The 16,432-nt window shown below is 40.1% G+C and overlaps 1 protein-coding gene across 3 annotated transcripts in view; it reads left to right on the top strand.

Annotated features, from left to right (window-relative positions):
* Nucleotides 1-16,432, top strand: part of TTC23L (tetratricopeptide repeat domain 23 like) — an 86,055-nt gene that overhangs the window by 48,827 nt on the left and 20,796 nt on the right. For 2 of the 3 annotated variants that reach the window (XM_043488754.1, XM_043488755.1), the window contains exon 9: nucleotides 14,733-14,860. In XM_043488754.1, coding sequence (XP_043344689.1) covers nucleotides 14,733-14,860 — 128 coding nt within the window. Of the gene's footprint in view, nucleotides 1-231; nucleotides 742-14,732; nucleotides 14,861-16,432 lie in introns of those variants that run through there. The other variant, XM_043488756.1, reaches the window with a different exon arrangement.

Below are 16,432 nucleotides of genomic sequence, written 5' to 3'. Positions count from 1 at the left end.
ATATTATCATTTCCCACTCATAGGAGGGACACACACTGCCAAATGGAATAGGTGTATCTATCAATATGCACAGATGATAAGTAGCTTTTCATGTCTGTGATAGAAAGATAAGACTAGATACCATTTTGTAGAGTCATTTACACATGGATTTAGACACAGTAATATCTCCCCAAATTAGCTGGAACATCAAAACCAGTAAAATCATCTGATTTCTATTTCCTTTATTCCTAGAATCTCACCAAAATTTACCTGCATGAAGAGTAGAGAATCCTACACGCAATGAACATGGCCTGAGATCTATCAGTTAATTAGGAAATCCAGTGATAGAAGAGAAACATTGGCTCCTCTCCCCAGCCTCCTCCACTCTCAACCTCCTTGACTCTTTCTCTGCCTTATGAGAAAGAATGTTTGTAGCAGCTAGAATTTTCTCGACTTCTATTCAGAAGTGAGGTACTGGGGGTTCTAGAGGAAAGCTGAGTCATGAACCCATCCCTCAGCAGTAATCCTTCTCAGGCAGGGCCATCCTTTTCATAGTGGGTAGCTTTGAGAGAGACTTGGAGGAACTAGTAAGGAAGGACAGTCCCACGCTCACCTGGCTTGATTCAGTTAGTGTACACTGACAGATTCAGTGGTTTATCAGGAGGAATTTGAGATTTATCTAAAATGTAATTTAAATATTTTAAAAAATGCTGTGCTTTTAAACACAATCTTTTTTTTAAAAAAATAATCTTTTCTGTGCTTGTAAAAATAATCCATTTTGCTGGACGTTATCTGCCAGTTACATATATGAGAGAGAAAGGAAGTGTGTGTGTGTGTGTGTGTGTGTGTGTGAGTGATGAGGGGGGATGATATTATTTTCTATTCTTGTATTTCCCTATGTTATTAAATAAACTTTTTTTTTTTAGTTTTCAGAAGTTATTTGGATATTTTGAACATTGGTTTCTTTAGCATGACTGTTCATTGAAGATTCTTATTCTGTGTTTTCTAGCTAATTATCTTGCTCCTTTTAAAAATGTCCTTGTGTATACTCACAGTATTTGTGCTCCATGTATATATTTGATTTTTTAAAAACAGTCTTCATGGTTATTAAGAAGTTTAATCTGCTTGTGAATATGTAAAATTTGTTTTTAATAAAAAAAGTTTATGATTATAGAGTTGGGAGATTCGAAGACCATCTTATTCTTTCCTTACATACCAATTTTAACTAAAGAAAATCTTCAACTCCTAGCATCCTCTAAATTCCAGATGGATTAATATTTTTTACATCAGAACTGAAAAATATAAATTAGCCAGAAGAAAGTTCAGTATTAGAATAAAATGTACTAAAATTAAAAATTGGAGAAAAGAAGAATTCTCTGAGCATACAAAGATATACCAGAAAATAAGAGACTGGTAAGTTTAATTATAAAAAGATATAAGACTTGGGCCTGTCATGAAAAACTGTAAATAAAGTAAAAAACTCAACCAACATGAATAGGTAATCCAAATAGGCCCTAGTTATTTTTTTTTAAGAGTTTGTAGTTAACTTTCTAAGAAAGAAAACTCCAAGTGCAGATGATTTCACTGAGTAATTCTGCTTAACATCTGAAGAAGAAATAGCACCCATCCTATATAATCTTCTTCAGAAAGTTAAGGAAGAAGGAATACTGCCCAACTCATTTTTTGAGGCCAGTGTCTCCCTGATACCAAAATCAGACAAAGACAGAAGAAAAAACAAAACCAAAATAACAAAAATAATAATAGACTGATACATTTCATGCACATAGATGTAAAAAAAAAAAAAACTCAACAAAATGTATAGCAAGATATAAAAAAGAATAATACACAATGATCAAGTGAGGTTTTTTTCCTTTGAGAATGTTAGGCTGGTTCAGTATTAAAACCTGAATCAATGTATTCTACCATATCAACTAAATCCTAAAAGAAATGAGTCCTGAATATTCATTGGAAGGACTGATGCTGAAGCTGACCCTCTTTGGCCACCTGATGTGGAGAATTGATTCATTGGGAAAGACCCTGATGCTGGGAAAGATTTAAGGTGGGAGGAGAAGGGGACAAGAGAGGATAAGATGGTTGGATGGCATCACCAACTCAATTTTGAGCAAGCTCCAGGAGTTGGTGATGGACAGGGAAGCCTGGAGTGCTGCAGTCCATGGGGTCGCAAAGAGTAGGACACAACTGAACTGACTGACCACATCAACAATCCAAAGACAAAAAGCACATAATCTTATCAGTTGATGCCAAAAAGGCATGTGACAAAATTCAATATCCTTTCATGATAGAAAGGGAACTTCCTCAGTCTGATATAAGGCCTGTACGAAAGGCCTACAGCCAACATCACGTTCACTGGTAAGACTGTATGGTTTCGCCTAAGATCACGAACGAGGGCAAGATGTTCACTCACTGCTCTTATTCAACATAGGGCTGGAAGTGTTAGCCAGTGTAATAGGCAAGAAAAAGACATGCGACTTAGAAGAAATAAAATGGTCTCTATTCGTCAACAGCATGACTGACCAAGGCATTTACAGTTCCAAGGAATTTACAAATCTCCCAGAACCAGCAAGTGAGTTTAAGCTTAGCATGGTCATAGGATATAAGATCAACACACATTTCTATATTAGGAATGTACAACTGGAAACCAAAATTTTTAAAAATATCATTTATAAGAACCCCACTTCCTAAACGAAACACTTAGGTATAAATCTAGCAAAATATACACAGGATCTGTGTGCTGCAAACTACAAAATCCTGATCAAAGACTTCACAGATGACCTAAATAAATGGAGACACATTGTGTTCTTGGAAGACTCATAGTAGTAACGATGTCAAAGTGAAAGTTGCTCAGTCATGTCTGACTCTTTGCGACCCCGTGGACTATATATGCGTCCATGGAATTCTCCAGGCCAGAATACTGGAGTGGGTGCCTTTCCCTTCTCCAGAGGATCTTCCAAACCCAGGGATCAAACCCAGGTCTCCCTCACTGCAGGTGGATTCTTTACCAGCTGAGCTACAAGGGAAGCCCAAGAACACTGGAGTGGGTAGCTGGTCCCTTCTCTAGCAGATCTTCCCAACCCAGGAATTGAACCAGGGTCTCCTGCATTGCAGGCGAATTCTTTACTAACTGAGCTATCAGGGAAGCCTATCAAGTCTTCCCAGAGCAGTTTGTGAATCTAACTCAATTACAATCAAAATTCCAGTAGATTTTTTTTTTTTGGCTGGCCTCAACAGCTAGTGAGATCTAATTCCCCAACTGGGGCTCGAACCTGGGCCCTCAGCAGTGAAAGCACTGAGTCCTAATCACTGGGCCACCAGGGAATTCCTAGGAACTTTTGTAAATATAGATAAGCTGACTGCAAACTTTATATGGAAAAGCAAAGAAACTAAGAAGCTAAAACAATTTTTTAAAATAGTACAGTTGGAAGAATCGTACTACTTGATTTTAAGATTTACTCTATCAAGAGAGTGGTATTGGTAAAGGGACAGACAGAAATCAGAATCATTGGAACATAAGGAGAGCCCAGAAATAGACTTAATTAATTAATGGCTGATTAATTTTTGACAAAGGTACAAAAGTAATTCAGTGTGCAAGTGATAGTCTCTTCAACAGATGGCATTGGAACAATTTGTATCCAAGTGTCCCCCAAAACCTCAAACACTTTCATATTGTACATAAGCATTAACTCAAAATGAATCACTGTCTTAAATATAAGAACTAAAATTTGTATTTACTTTACAATAATCAAGTAATAATATAAAACAGCAAAGATACCAATTTTCTTCTATCAAATTGTCAGCATTTTAAAAAATATAACCTTTTAGCATTGAAGAGAGCAATTTGATTACAAACTCCTTGAAGGACAGTTTGGCAGGATATTACATATTTTAGAGCTATATATATATATTAAACTGTAAGGCAATCAACTTTTCAACCATACTGTGTGAAAGTTACAAAAATTTGAAATTATCTATCATTTGCCAGATAGGTAAACAGGTCAACTCAGTCATAGCTGATGGGAATGATATTGTAATTGATATAAAATTGTGTTGGTGGTTTAGTCACTAAGTCAAGTCTGATTCTTGTGACCCCATGGACTGTGGCCCACCAGGATCCTCTGTCCATGAGATTTCCCAGGCAAGAATACTGGAATGAATTGCCATTTCCTTCTCCAGGGGATCTTCCTGACCCAGGGATAGAACTCACATCTCTTGTGTCTCCTGCACTGCAGGCAGATTCTTTACTGCTGAGCCACCAGGGAAGCCTTGCTATTAAATTCAGTTCAGTTCAGTCGCTCAATCGTGTCCAACTCTTTGTGATCCCATGGACTGCAGCACACCAGGCCTCCCTGTCCATCACCAAACTCCCAGAATTTACTCAAACTCATGTCCATTGAGTTGGTGATGCCATCCAACCATCTCATCCTCTGTCATACCCCTCTTCTTCTGCCTTCAATCTTTCCTAGCATCAGGATCTTTTGAAATGAGTAAGTTCTTTGCATCAGGTGGCCAAAGTATTGGAGTCTCAGCTTTAGTACCAGTCCTTCCAATGAATATTCAGGACTGATTTCCTTAGGATGGACTGGTTAGATCTCCTTGCTGTCCAAGGGACTCTCAAGGGGCTTCTCCAACACCACAGGTTAAAAGCATCGGTTCTTCGGCACTCAGCTTTCTTTACAGTCCAACTCTCACATTCATACTTAACTACTGGAAAAACCATATCTTTGACCAGACAGACCTTTCTTGGCAAAATAATGTCTCTTCTTTTTAATATGCTGTCTAGGTTGGCCATAACTTTTCTTCCAAGGAGCAAGCGTCTTTTAATTTCATGGCTACAGTCATCATCTGCAATGATTTTGGAGCCCCCCAAATAAAGTCTCTCACTATTTCCACTATTTCCATATCTATTTGCCATGAAGTGATAGGGCCAGATGCCATGATCTTAGTTTTCTGAATGTTGAGCTTTAAGCCAGCTTTTTCACTCTCCTCTTTCACTTTCATCAAGAGACTCTTTAGTTCTTCGCTTTCTGCTAAATCTGGTGTCACCTGCATATCTGAGGTTATTGATATTTCTCCCAGCAATCTTGATTCCAGTTTGTGCTTCATCCAGTCCAACTTTTCTCATGATGTACTCTGTATATAAGTTAAATAACCAGGGTGACGATATACAGCCTTGATGTACTCCTTTTCCTATTTGGAACCAGTCTGTTGTTCCATGTCCAGTTCTAACTGTTGCTTCTTGTCTCAGGAGGCAGGTCAGGTGGTCTGGTATTCCCATCTCTTTCAGAATTTTCCACAGTTTATTGTGATCCACACATTTGAAGGCTTTGACATAGTCAATAAAGCAGAAGTAGATGTTTTTCCGGAACTCTCTTGCCTTTTCGATGATCCAGTGGATGTTGGCAATTTGATCTCTGGTTCCTCTGCCTTTCCTAAATCCAGCTTGAACATTTGGAAGTTCACAGTTCACATACTATTGATGCCTGGCTTGGAGAATTGTAAGCATTACTTTAGTGTGTGAAATGAGTGCAGTTGTGCGGTAGTTTGAGCATTCTTTGTCATTGCCTGTCTTTGGGATTGGAATAAAAACTGACCTATACCAGTCCTGTGGCTGCTGCTGAGTTTTCCAAATTTGCAGGCATATTGAGTGCAGTACTTTCACAGTATCATCTTTTAGGATTTGAAATATTCTATCACCTCCACTAGCTTTGTTCATAGTGATGCTTCCTAAGGCCCACTTGACTTCGCATTCCATGATGTCTGTCTCTAGGTGAGTGATCACACCATCGTGATTATCTGGGTCATGAAGATCTTTTTTGTATAGTTCTTCTGTGTATTCTTGCCACCTCTTCTTAATATCTTTTGCTTCTGTTAGTTCCATACCATTTCTGTCCTTTATTGAGCCCATCTTTGCATGAAGTGTTCCCTTGGTATCTCTAATTTTCTTGAAGAGATCTCTAGTCTTTCTCATTCTGTTCTTTTCTTCTCTTTCTTTGCACTGATCACTGAGAAAAGCTTTCTTATCTCTCTTTCCTGTTCTTTGGAACTCTGCATTCAAATGGGTATATCTTTCCTTTTCTCCTTTGCTTTTCACTTCTCTTCTTTTCACAGCTATTTGTAAGGCCTCCTCAGACAACCATTTTTCCTTTTTGCATTTCTTTTTCTTGGGGATGGTTTTGATTACCGCCTCCTGTACAATGTTACGAACCTCCATCCATAGTTCTTCAGACACTGTGTCTATCAGATCTCATCCCTTGAATCTATTTGTCACTTCCACTGTATAATCGTAAGGGATTTGATTAAGGTCATACCTGAATGGTTTAGTGGTTTTCCCTACTTTCTTCAATTTAAGTCTGAATTTGGCAATAAGGAGCTCATGATCTGAGCCACAGTCAGTTCCCGGTCTTGTTTTTGCTGGCTATATAGAGCTTCTCCATCTTTGCCTGCAAAGAATATAATCAGTCTGGCTTGAAATTAAGGGACTAATTTGATATATTTTTAAAAGTTGAAAAGGAAACATGTATAAGGATTTCACTGTGGCAGTATTTGTAACTGTGAAATATTATAAACAACTTTATCAATAAATAAAAGGAAAATTTGGTATGTTAGCTATATAGAATTTTGTAGTATTTAAAAGGGCTAGAATTTAGGAGTTCCTTGGTTGTCCAGTGGTTAGGATCCCAGGTTTTCACTGCCATGGCCTGGAATCAGCCCTTGGTCAGGGAACTGAGATCTTGTGATTATCAGAGTGTGACCAAAATAAAATAAAAGGGCTAGATTTTACAAATAAAGAAAAGATTAATTTTTAGAAAGCAGCATTAAGGGGCTTCCCTAGTGGTCCAGTGGTTAAGAATCCATCTGCCAATGCAGGGGACACAGGTTTGATCCCTGCTCTGGGAAGATCCCACATGCCACGAGGCAACTAAACTGATGAGCCACAACTACTGAGCCATTGCTCCAGAGTCCGTGAGCCACAGCTACTAAGCCTGCAATCCTAGATGATGTGCTCTGCAACAAGAGAAGCCACTGGAATGGGAAACCCACACACCGCAACTCAAGAATAGCCCCTGCTTGCTGCAACTAGAGAAAAGCCCACACACAGCAACAAAGGCCCAGCACAAAAATAAACTAAATAAATATTAAAAAAGCATTAAGGAAAAAATAACTTGCACTTTTAGGACACAGAAAGTAAATGTGATGGTTTAGTTGCTAAGTAGTGTCTGACTCTTTGCAGCCCCATGGACTGTAGCCTGCCAGGCTCCTCTGTCCATGGGATTTTCCAGTCAAGAATACTGGAGTGGGTTGCCACTTCCTTCTCCAGGGGATCTTCTGGACCCAAGAACTGAACCCAGGTCTCCTGCGTTGCAGGCAGATTCTTTACCAACTGAGCTAGGAGGTAAGCCCTGTAGTTACATTTATATAAACATGAAAAATGAACTGCAGAGTAAGAAAAACTGCATCAAAATGTACATCAAAATATAAACAGAGGTAGAGACTTCTGACTGTGGCTTTGTGAAGAGTTCTGTATAACCTCTTAACATACATAGCATACACATACACACAAACTGAATAAAATGATAAAAAAAAAAATACCCATTTCAGGACACTGGAAATAGATAAGCAGATAACAAATTGCAAATCATTCTCAAAAAACTGTTAGAGCTTTCGGTGAAGAGTGAGTCTTTTTGGCATCTTGCCTGGTGCTGCTCCCACCCATCCACAGCCCCAGCTCAGTCCTTGAAGAACACAATTTTATCAACAGGTTCTCTTTAGCCAAAGAGAACCAACAGCTTTGCTGGCACAGGAGGCTAGTGACTCGTTTAGAGCACGGGACAAAAGCCTACAGATTTATCAGCTGAAAGTGGCCAGCGTAGTGGGAAATGAATTGGGGAATGCCTGGTAATTGTTAGCCTGAATATGCTGTACTGGTTGGTGTCAGTAGCAGGCCAGTCATCAATTTTAACTGAAAGAACCTTGAAATGAGAGAGCCATAAAAAGGCTAAATAAGTTCTCCCAACATCTCTGGCCACCTGGGAAATCACATACTCATGCAGGGGACGCTGGGGGGGTCCAGCAAAAAGCAGTCAAAGGAGACTTAAAATGTGGTAGAGCTTTGAACACACTCCCCAATCTACATACAGATCGCTCAACAGAGGACAAAAGACGTAGCATCTGGAGGCATTTGAGCACAACCTCTTCCCAAGTCAGTGGGTCAACACAATTAGGCAGACACAGGGGTCACCTCCAGGAATCCAGACTAAAAATTTAAACATTGAAACCTGAGCAAAGACTTTTAGTTTTTGGTCCAGTGTGTAGGAACTTGGAAATCATCAGTCCATTCTAACAATATAGAAGCTGATCAAACTGAAAAATCAATAACTCTTCTTTGATCTGTCAAAGAAGTGAGGTCATGGGTCACAAATCAACTGATCCCTCTGAAACTGGAGAAACAGGTGAATACAGAGAATCACAGTTTACCAGAACAGATCACCATCTTGACAGAAACCAGTACTGGGGTTAAGAAAACCTGAACTGTAGTTGATGAATTTCTAGAAGCTCAGTGTGGGCAAAAATTTTTAATTTTTAATTAAAAATTAGGAGAGTTAAAAATTCCAAGGTTACTCAATCATAGGGGATCCCCCATACTTTATATTTTTACCTCCAGGAACTTTGTCAGGTTTTCAAAGTGAATATTGGAGGAAAAAAAAAACCCTTGCTTGCAGCAGGGAGGGGGGAAAGTAGCCATTTAAAAAATATACCAGAGCATTCTGCTTAACAAGGCCTGCCTTCAAGAGAAACTTTTTTTTTTTTTTAACTAGACCCTAAATATTGGATTTCCCCCCCGCCCCCAGAACCTAACCAACCTGAGGAGATGGAAATTTCCAACTTTAGCCTCCTCCATGCTGTCCCATCTGAGGGAGAGGGGGACTGAGGAGCCTTGTAGAGTTCACAATCCAGAGGCACGGGCTCACCAAAACTCAGGATTATACAATGCTTCCCTTCCCCCAACACCTTACTACCACAGTACTAAAGGCCTGTTTGGAGCTGTTCCTTTTATACAATGCATCATGCACACTTACCAAGAAGAAATACAAGGCATACTAAACGTCAAAGACCATAATTTAAAGAGACAGAACAAGCATCAGTATCTTACTTACTTACTTAGAAATGGAAAATGAAGTGGCTTAGTCGTGTCCAACTCTTTGCGACCCCATGGACTGTACTGCCGGGCTCCTCTGCCCATGGGGTTTTCCAGGCAAGAATACTGGAGTGGGTTGCCGTTTGCTTCTCCAGGGGATCTTCCCGACCAAAGGATCGAACCTGGATCTCCTGCACTGCAGGCAGACTCTTTACCGTCTGAGCCACTGGAATTAGCAGACTGAGAATCTAAAACAACTATGTGATGTCCAAGGGCAGGACATGGATTTCTCAGCTCAAAATAGAGAATACACCCTTCCCCTGCCTTTGTTTTTTGGAAGGGGTAGGGTGTCTGTTATTGATCTATCTGGACCCTCAAGGACTGGGCAATGTCTGCCCATACTGGAGAGAGTGGAACTTCTTTACTGAGTCTACTGATTCAGATGCTCATCTCTCCTGAAAACACCCTCAGAGACACACTCAGAAATAATGTTCTGCCAGCTATTTGGGCGTCCTTCAGCCCAGTCAAGCTGACACAAAAGTCACCATCATAAATCCACTCCTCATCAACTTGATATCTATACACATCTCCTTAATCTTCAAATGAAGACAATACCAAGGTCATCATTTTACCTGACATGATACAGCTCTCCTGGTTACAACTGAAAAGACACTAATCCCTTCCCCAGAAGAGGAGGTGAAGTCCTTCAGGATGTTGACTCGCCTTGTGGTATCCCATAACTGGAAAGCTATGATGTAAATTTGATGATCCCCAACGGCTGATACAAGGCTAATACATCTTATGTTACATGATAAGAAAATAAAATAGTAAAGAAAACAAAGACATTTGCTTAATATGAATATGTGTATACACACACATACACAAATGTATGTATAAAATAAGGAAATTCTCATTACATTGCAGTCCTCATTTCTGTAACTGGTTCTGTGGTCATGGCTGGTATTTATATCTTTTTCTACTACCCATTCTATATCCCTTTTGTCTTCAAGAAGCACCTTAGCTGGTAATGATGCTTTATCTAGTAAAGTGGCCCAAACCTTCATTCCTGAATGGGTCATTACTAATCTGGCCTGGATTAGGATGTTGTAGTTTTTCATTGATCTTAATCATAGGGCACAGTACTACTAAGAGAAGCCCTAAGGGACCTGCTGTATTCCAGACAGACTCTCCTGACCTCCACTGTGGAGTAGTACTCCAGTTTCCCCTGAGGGATCAGGAGCAATCACTCCAGTCAGCACAGTAACTCCTTTCCCTGTCTTTTGATTCAAAGGCATGAGGAATCCAAATGACCAGGTGGTGGTCTCAACTTCCAGTTCAGTGGAATCATTGTATCTCCTAATGAATTCATTCATCCCTCTAGAACTAAGACCTTTAGGCCAGCAGAACATATGGTAACAGGAAGCAAAAATTTTGTTAGTGGGTCATAGGGATAATGATGAGCGATGGTACTCACATTTCCATCCCTTAATTCCTAGACCTGTGAATCCTGACTATTGGAGAAACAGCACCATATACTGGATGCTGATTCAAAGAATATACAGCCTTCTGAAGAAGCTTGACCCAGCCTTGCAAAGTATTGCCACCTAGCTGACACTGTAACAGAGTCTTCAAAAGACATCCCACTGCTTTATCAAGCTAGCTGCTTTAGGATGGTGGGCAACCATCCTAAGGGCTTCCCTGATAGCTCAGCTGGTAAAGAATCCACCTGCAATACAGGAGACACTGGTTAGATTCCTGGGTCGGGGAGATCTGCTGGAGAAGGGATAGGCTACCCACTCCAGTGTTCTTGGGCTTCCCTTGTAGCTCAGCTGGTAAAGAATCTGCCAGCAATGTGGGAGACCTGGGTTCGATTCCTGGGTTAGGAAGATCCCCTGGAGAAGGGAAAGGCTACCCACTCCAGTATTCTGGCCCGGATAATTCCATGGGCTGTATAATCCATGGGATCGCAAAGAATCAGATACGACTGAGCGACTATCACTAACTATCCTAAAGTGGTGATTTCCACAAGCCTGGGTCCATTGTTATACCTCCTTTGCTGTGAAGTGATTTCCTTGATATGAAGCAATATTGTGTGGAATATCATGATGGTGAATAAGGTATTCTCTGAGTCCCCAGATGGTAGTTTTGGCAGAAGCATTGCATGCAGGAAATGCAAATCTGCATCCAGAGTAGGTATCTGTTCCAGTAAGGACAAAACACTGGCCCTTCCATGATGGGAGTAGTCCAAAGTAACCAACCTGCTACCAGGTAAATGACTGGTCACCTGGGGAGTGGTGCCATATTGGGAATTCAGTATTGGCTCCAGGTGGAGCAGTGGTAAAGAATCCACTTGCCAGTGCAGGAGACACACGAGATGTGGCTTTGATCCCTGGGTCAGGAAGATTCCCTGGAGAAGGAAATGACAACCCACTCCAGTATTCTTGCCTGGAAAATTTCATGGACAGAGGAGCCTGGTGGGCTACAGACCATGGAGTTGCAAAGAGTCAGACATGACTGACCATGTACGCACATCATATCACTCTGTGCTGGCATACTGGGCACTCAGCAGTGGCCACGATCAAGTTGTCCTTGGTGAGTGGAGTCTGTGTTATAGAGCCCACTCCTGGTACCAAAATCCATATTAGTCAGGTTCTCCAGAGAAGCATAACCAGCAGTACATATAGACAGATATATAAGAGGAGCTTTATTATAGAAATTGGCTCATAAGTAGTTACGGAGGATGAGAAGTACCACAATCTGCCATGTATAAGCTGAAGAGCCAGGAAAGCTGATGGTATAATTTAGTCTGAGTTTGAAGGCCTGAGAACCAGGGAAGCTAACGGTGTAAATCCCAGTATGAGGACAAAGACCTGAGAACTGGGGGATGTGGGTACCTCTGATATAAGTCCTGGAATCCAAAGGCTCAAAGGGCTGGAGTAGATGGATTTCACAGTCCAAGAAAAGAAAGTGAGAGGCACCCTTCCTTTGCCCATTTTGATTCTATTCAGACTCTCAATAGATTTGATAATTCTTGTCTGTGTTGATAAGTGAAAGTGAAAGTCGCTCAGTCATGTCCAACTCTGCGACCCCATGGACTGTATAGTCCATGGAATTCTCCAGGCCAGAATACTGGAGTGAGTAGCCATTCCCTTCTCCAGGGGATCTTTCCAACCCATGGATCAGACCCAGGCCTCCCTCATTGCAGGTGGATTCTTTACTAGCTGAGCCACCGGGGAAGCCCAAGAACAGTGGAGTGGGTAGCCTATCCCCTCTCCAGCAGATCTTCCTGACCCAGGAGTCAAACTGGAGTCTCCTGCATTGCAGGCAGATACTTTACCAGCTGAGCTACCAGGGAAGCCCATGTTAATAAGGGTAGCTCTTTACTCAGTATACTAATTTAGATGTTAGTATCTTCCAGAAATACCTTCACAGACACACCAGAAATTATTATTTACCAGCTTATCTGGGATCCCTTAGCCCAGTCAAGTTGACACATAAAATTAACCATCATAAGTGCTTATTTGGGGACAGAATTATACTGGCAATCTCTATCTCCCACTTAATTTTTCTATGAATGGTAAACTGCTCTAAAAGGTTTATTAATCAAAAATAAAACCAAGCACACACAGATAGCACCAGAGCAAAGACATTAGCCTCCCAACACCGTGGGGGAGACAGATTGTATCGTTTACCTGATAAGTAGAGCCCCACAAAGATGTATCAGAATCTGTGATTACTCCTATAATTATCTAAAGTGTAGAGTTGTCAACAACAACAACAAAAAAAGAAGAATACAGAGAGGCAGATGCCCATGACTCAGAAAAAGGGCAGTCAATAGAAATTGACTCTTTAGTGGGCTAGATGTTGGATTTAGCAAAGACGTCAAAGCAGCTATCATAAATATGTTGAAAGAATTAAAGGAAACAGTTCAAAGAATTAAAAGAAAATATTATGAAAATTACTTAGCAAATATGAAATCTTTATATTTTTATAGAGAAATATAAACTGCTTAAAAAAACTAGCTAAAATGGATATTCGGGAGTTTGAAGATATAGTAACTTAATAAAAAAAATGTGTTAATGGTCTCAACATCAGCTTTGAGATAGCAGAAAAGATAGAGATAGCTCAAAAGCAGGTCACTAGAGATGATCCAAACAAAAGAATAGCAATAGGAGATACTGAAGAGAAATGAGAGCATAAGAGATCTGTGCGATAACAGCAGGAGTACAAACACTCATATAATGGGAGCTCCATGGGGAGAGGAGAAAGAACAAGGCAGAAAATCATCTAAAGAAATCATGGCCCCAAATTCCCAAGTTTGATAAAAATGTTATCCACAGATCTGAAAGTCTCAATGCCAAATAAGGTAAGCACAAATAAAACCACAACTGCACATGTAGTCAAACTGTTGAATGACAAAGAGAAAATCTTAAAAGCAGCAATGGAAAAACAACTATTTACAGGGGAACAATAATATGATTAATGGTTGATTTTTCATCAGATAAATTAAGGCTAGAAGGCAGTGGAAAATACCACAGTAAAATTCAGCCAAGAATTGTACATCCCACAAAACTCTCCTTCAGAAATGAAGGTGAGATAAAGACATTTCTGGATAAACAAAATCAGGATGTATTGGTAGCAGCCTTGCCCTAAAAAAAACACTAAAGGAAACCCTCAAGCTGAAAGAAAATGACAGCAGGTGGTAAGTCATCCACAGAAAGGAATGGAATTGGAACTGATAAGTATGGGGGAAATACAGTAGACTATATTCACATACACAAATATTCATCAGCTTGTGAATGTGTAAACAAAATGTCATATATCCATATGATAGAAAACTACTCATTGAGAAAAAGAAGTGAAGTACTAATTCATGCAACAACATGGATGAACCTCAAAACAGCATGCTACATGAAAGAATCAGCTTGAAAAGACCACATATTGTGTGATCACATCATGTATCATGGTTACATAACTATTACAGACTGTATAATTACAATGGGTGAATGGGTATTATACAGTTTACACCTTGATACAGTGGCTAAAAAATGTTAGTGCCTGTTCCCAAGTGATGTGTATGGAGACAATTTTCATTTTCGTTTTGCTTCTCTGCATTTTCTAGATTGATTACAAAATATCTATTATGTTTGGAATAAAAGACATCATTGGAAGTAAATTTTTAAACAATAACAACTGTATATTTAAAATTCTTTTAAAATCAAAACTCACTCTCTCCACACACATACACTCAACAGGAACCCCAATAAACAGCAATCTCTGTAAGACTTTAACTAAAAATATAGTCTTCCATTGCACATGAGAGTTTAATTTGTGGTTATTTTAGAGCTTAGGATAAGACTGTTCAGACATAAGCTTTCTTTTCCTACAGAAAATCCATGCATTTCATAAAAAAAAAAATTAGAACTTCATCTGATGCCATCAAACTATATCTGAGATTGTTTGAAGCTTTTATGAGTCCTGGAAAGAGGATAGTTATGGGCTTTAAGCATGAAAATGTCTAATTGATTGAGCCAAAGTTGAATTAGACACTTGTAAAGGTTAGCATATTGCTTTAAATAATTGTTTCCCTTTTATGCAGATGCTGTTGGGCTGTATTTTATGAAAAGCATCACTGCATATCAAACAACATTGGGCCCAGATGATTATGAAACACTGACAACTGTTGAAGAATTTTGCAAATGGCTTGTTCAAAATGGGGAAAAGCAGGTAAATATTATCAACTCACAAATGTAATTGCTAGATTGTTTGTTAGATTGAGGCAGTCGTTTTCATTTCATAATTCAGAAAGTCCTGTGCTGTAAAGAACAATATTGCATAGGAACCTGGAATGTTTGGTCCATGAATCAAGGTAAATTGGAAGTCGTCAAACAGGAGATGGCAAGAGTGAACATTGACATTTTAGGAATCAATGAACTAAAATGGACTGGAATGGATGAATTTAATTCAGATGACCATTATATCTACTACTGTGGGCAAGAATCCATTTGGAAGAAATGGGGTAGCCTTCATAGTCAACAAAAGAGTCCAAAATGCAGTACTTGGGTGCAGTCTCAAAAATGACAGAATGATCTCTGTTTCCAAGGCAAACCATTCAATATCACAGTAATCCAAGTCTATGCCCCAACCACTAATGCCGAAGAAGCTGAAGTTGATTGGTTCTATGAAGACCTACTGAGCTGAGCGCCGAAGAATTGCTGCTTTTGAACTGTGGTGTTGGAGAAGACTCTTGAGAGTCCCTTGGACTGCAAGGAGGTCCAGCCAGTCCATCCTAAAGGAGATCAGTCCTGAGTGTTCATTGGAAGGACTGATGTTGAAACTGAAACTCCACTACTTTGGCCACCTGATGTTAAGAGCTGACTCATTTGAAAATACCCTGATGCTGGGAGAGATTGAGGGCAGGAGGAGAAGGGGATGACAGAGGATGAGATGGTTGGATGGCATCACAGACTCGATAGACATGAGTTTGGGTAAACTCTGGGAGTTGGTGATGGACCGGGAGGCTTGGCATGCTGTGGTCTGTGGGGTCACAAAGAGTTGGACATGACTGAGTGACTGAACTGAACTGAACTGAACTGATGAAGACCTACAAGACCTTCTAGAACTAACACCAAAAAAAGATGTCCTTTTCATCATAGGGGACTAGAATGCAAAAGTAGGAAGTCAAGAGATACCTGGAGTAATAGGCAAATTTGGCCTCAGAATACAAAATGAAGCAGGGCAAAGGCTAACAGAGTTTTGCCAAGAGAACACACTCATCATAGGAAACACCCTCTTCCAACACCACAAGAGACAACTCTATACATGGACATCACCGGATGGTCAATACCAAATCAGACTGATAATATTCTTTGCAACCAAAGATGGAGAAGCTCTATACAGCCAGGAAAAACAAGACTGGGAGCTGACTGTGGCTCAGATCATGACTCCTTATTGCAAAATTCAGACTTAAATTGAAGAAAGTAGGGAAAACCACTGGGCTTCTCTGGTGGCTCAGCTGGTAAAGAATCCACCTGCAACGTGGAGACCTGCATTCCATCCCTGGGTTGGGAAGATCCCCTGGAGAAGGGCATGGCAACCTACTTTAGAATTATGGCCTGGAGAATTCCATGGACCGTTTAGTCCATGGGGTTGCAAAGAGTCAGACATGACTGAATGACTTTCAGTTCTTCTAGGGAAAACAACTAGGCCATTCAGGTATGACCTAAATCAAATCCCTTATGATTATACAGTGGAAGTGACAAATAGATTCAAGGGATTAGATCTGATAGACACAGTGTC

Source organism: Cervus canadensis, chromosome 16 (genome assembly GCF_019320065.1).
Source record: "Cervus canadensis isolate Bull #8, Minnesota chromosome 16, ASM1932006v1, whole genome shotgun sequence".
NCBI lineage: Eukaryota > Metazoa > Chordata > Mammalia > Artiodactyla > Cervidae > Cervus > Cervus canadensis.
Note: the sequence above shows the minus strand (reverse complement) of the source record. Positions and strands in the feature narration are given on the sequence as shown.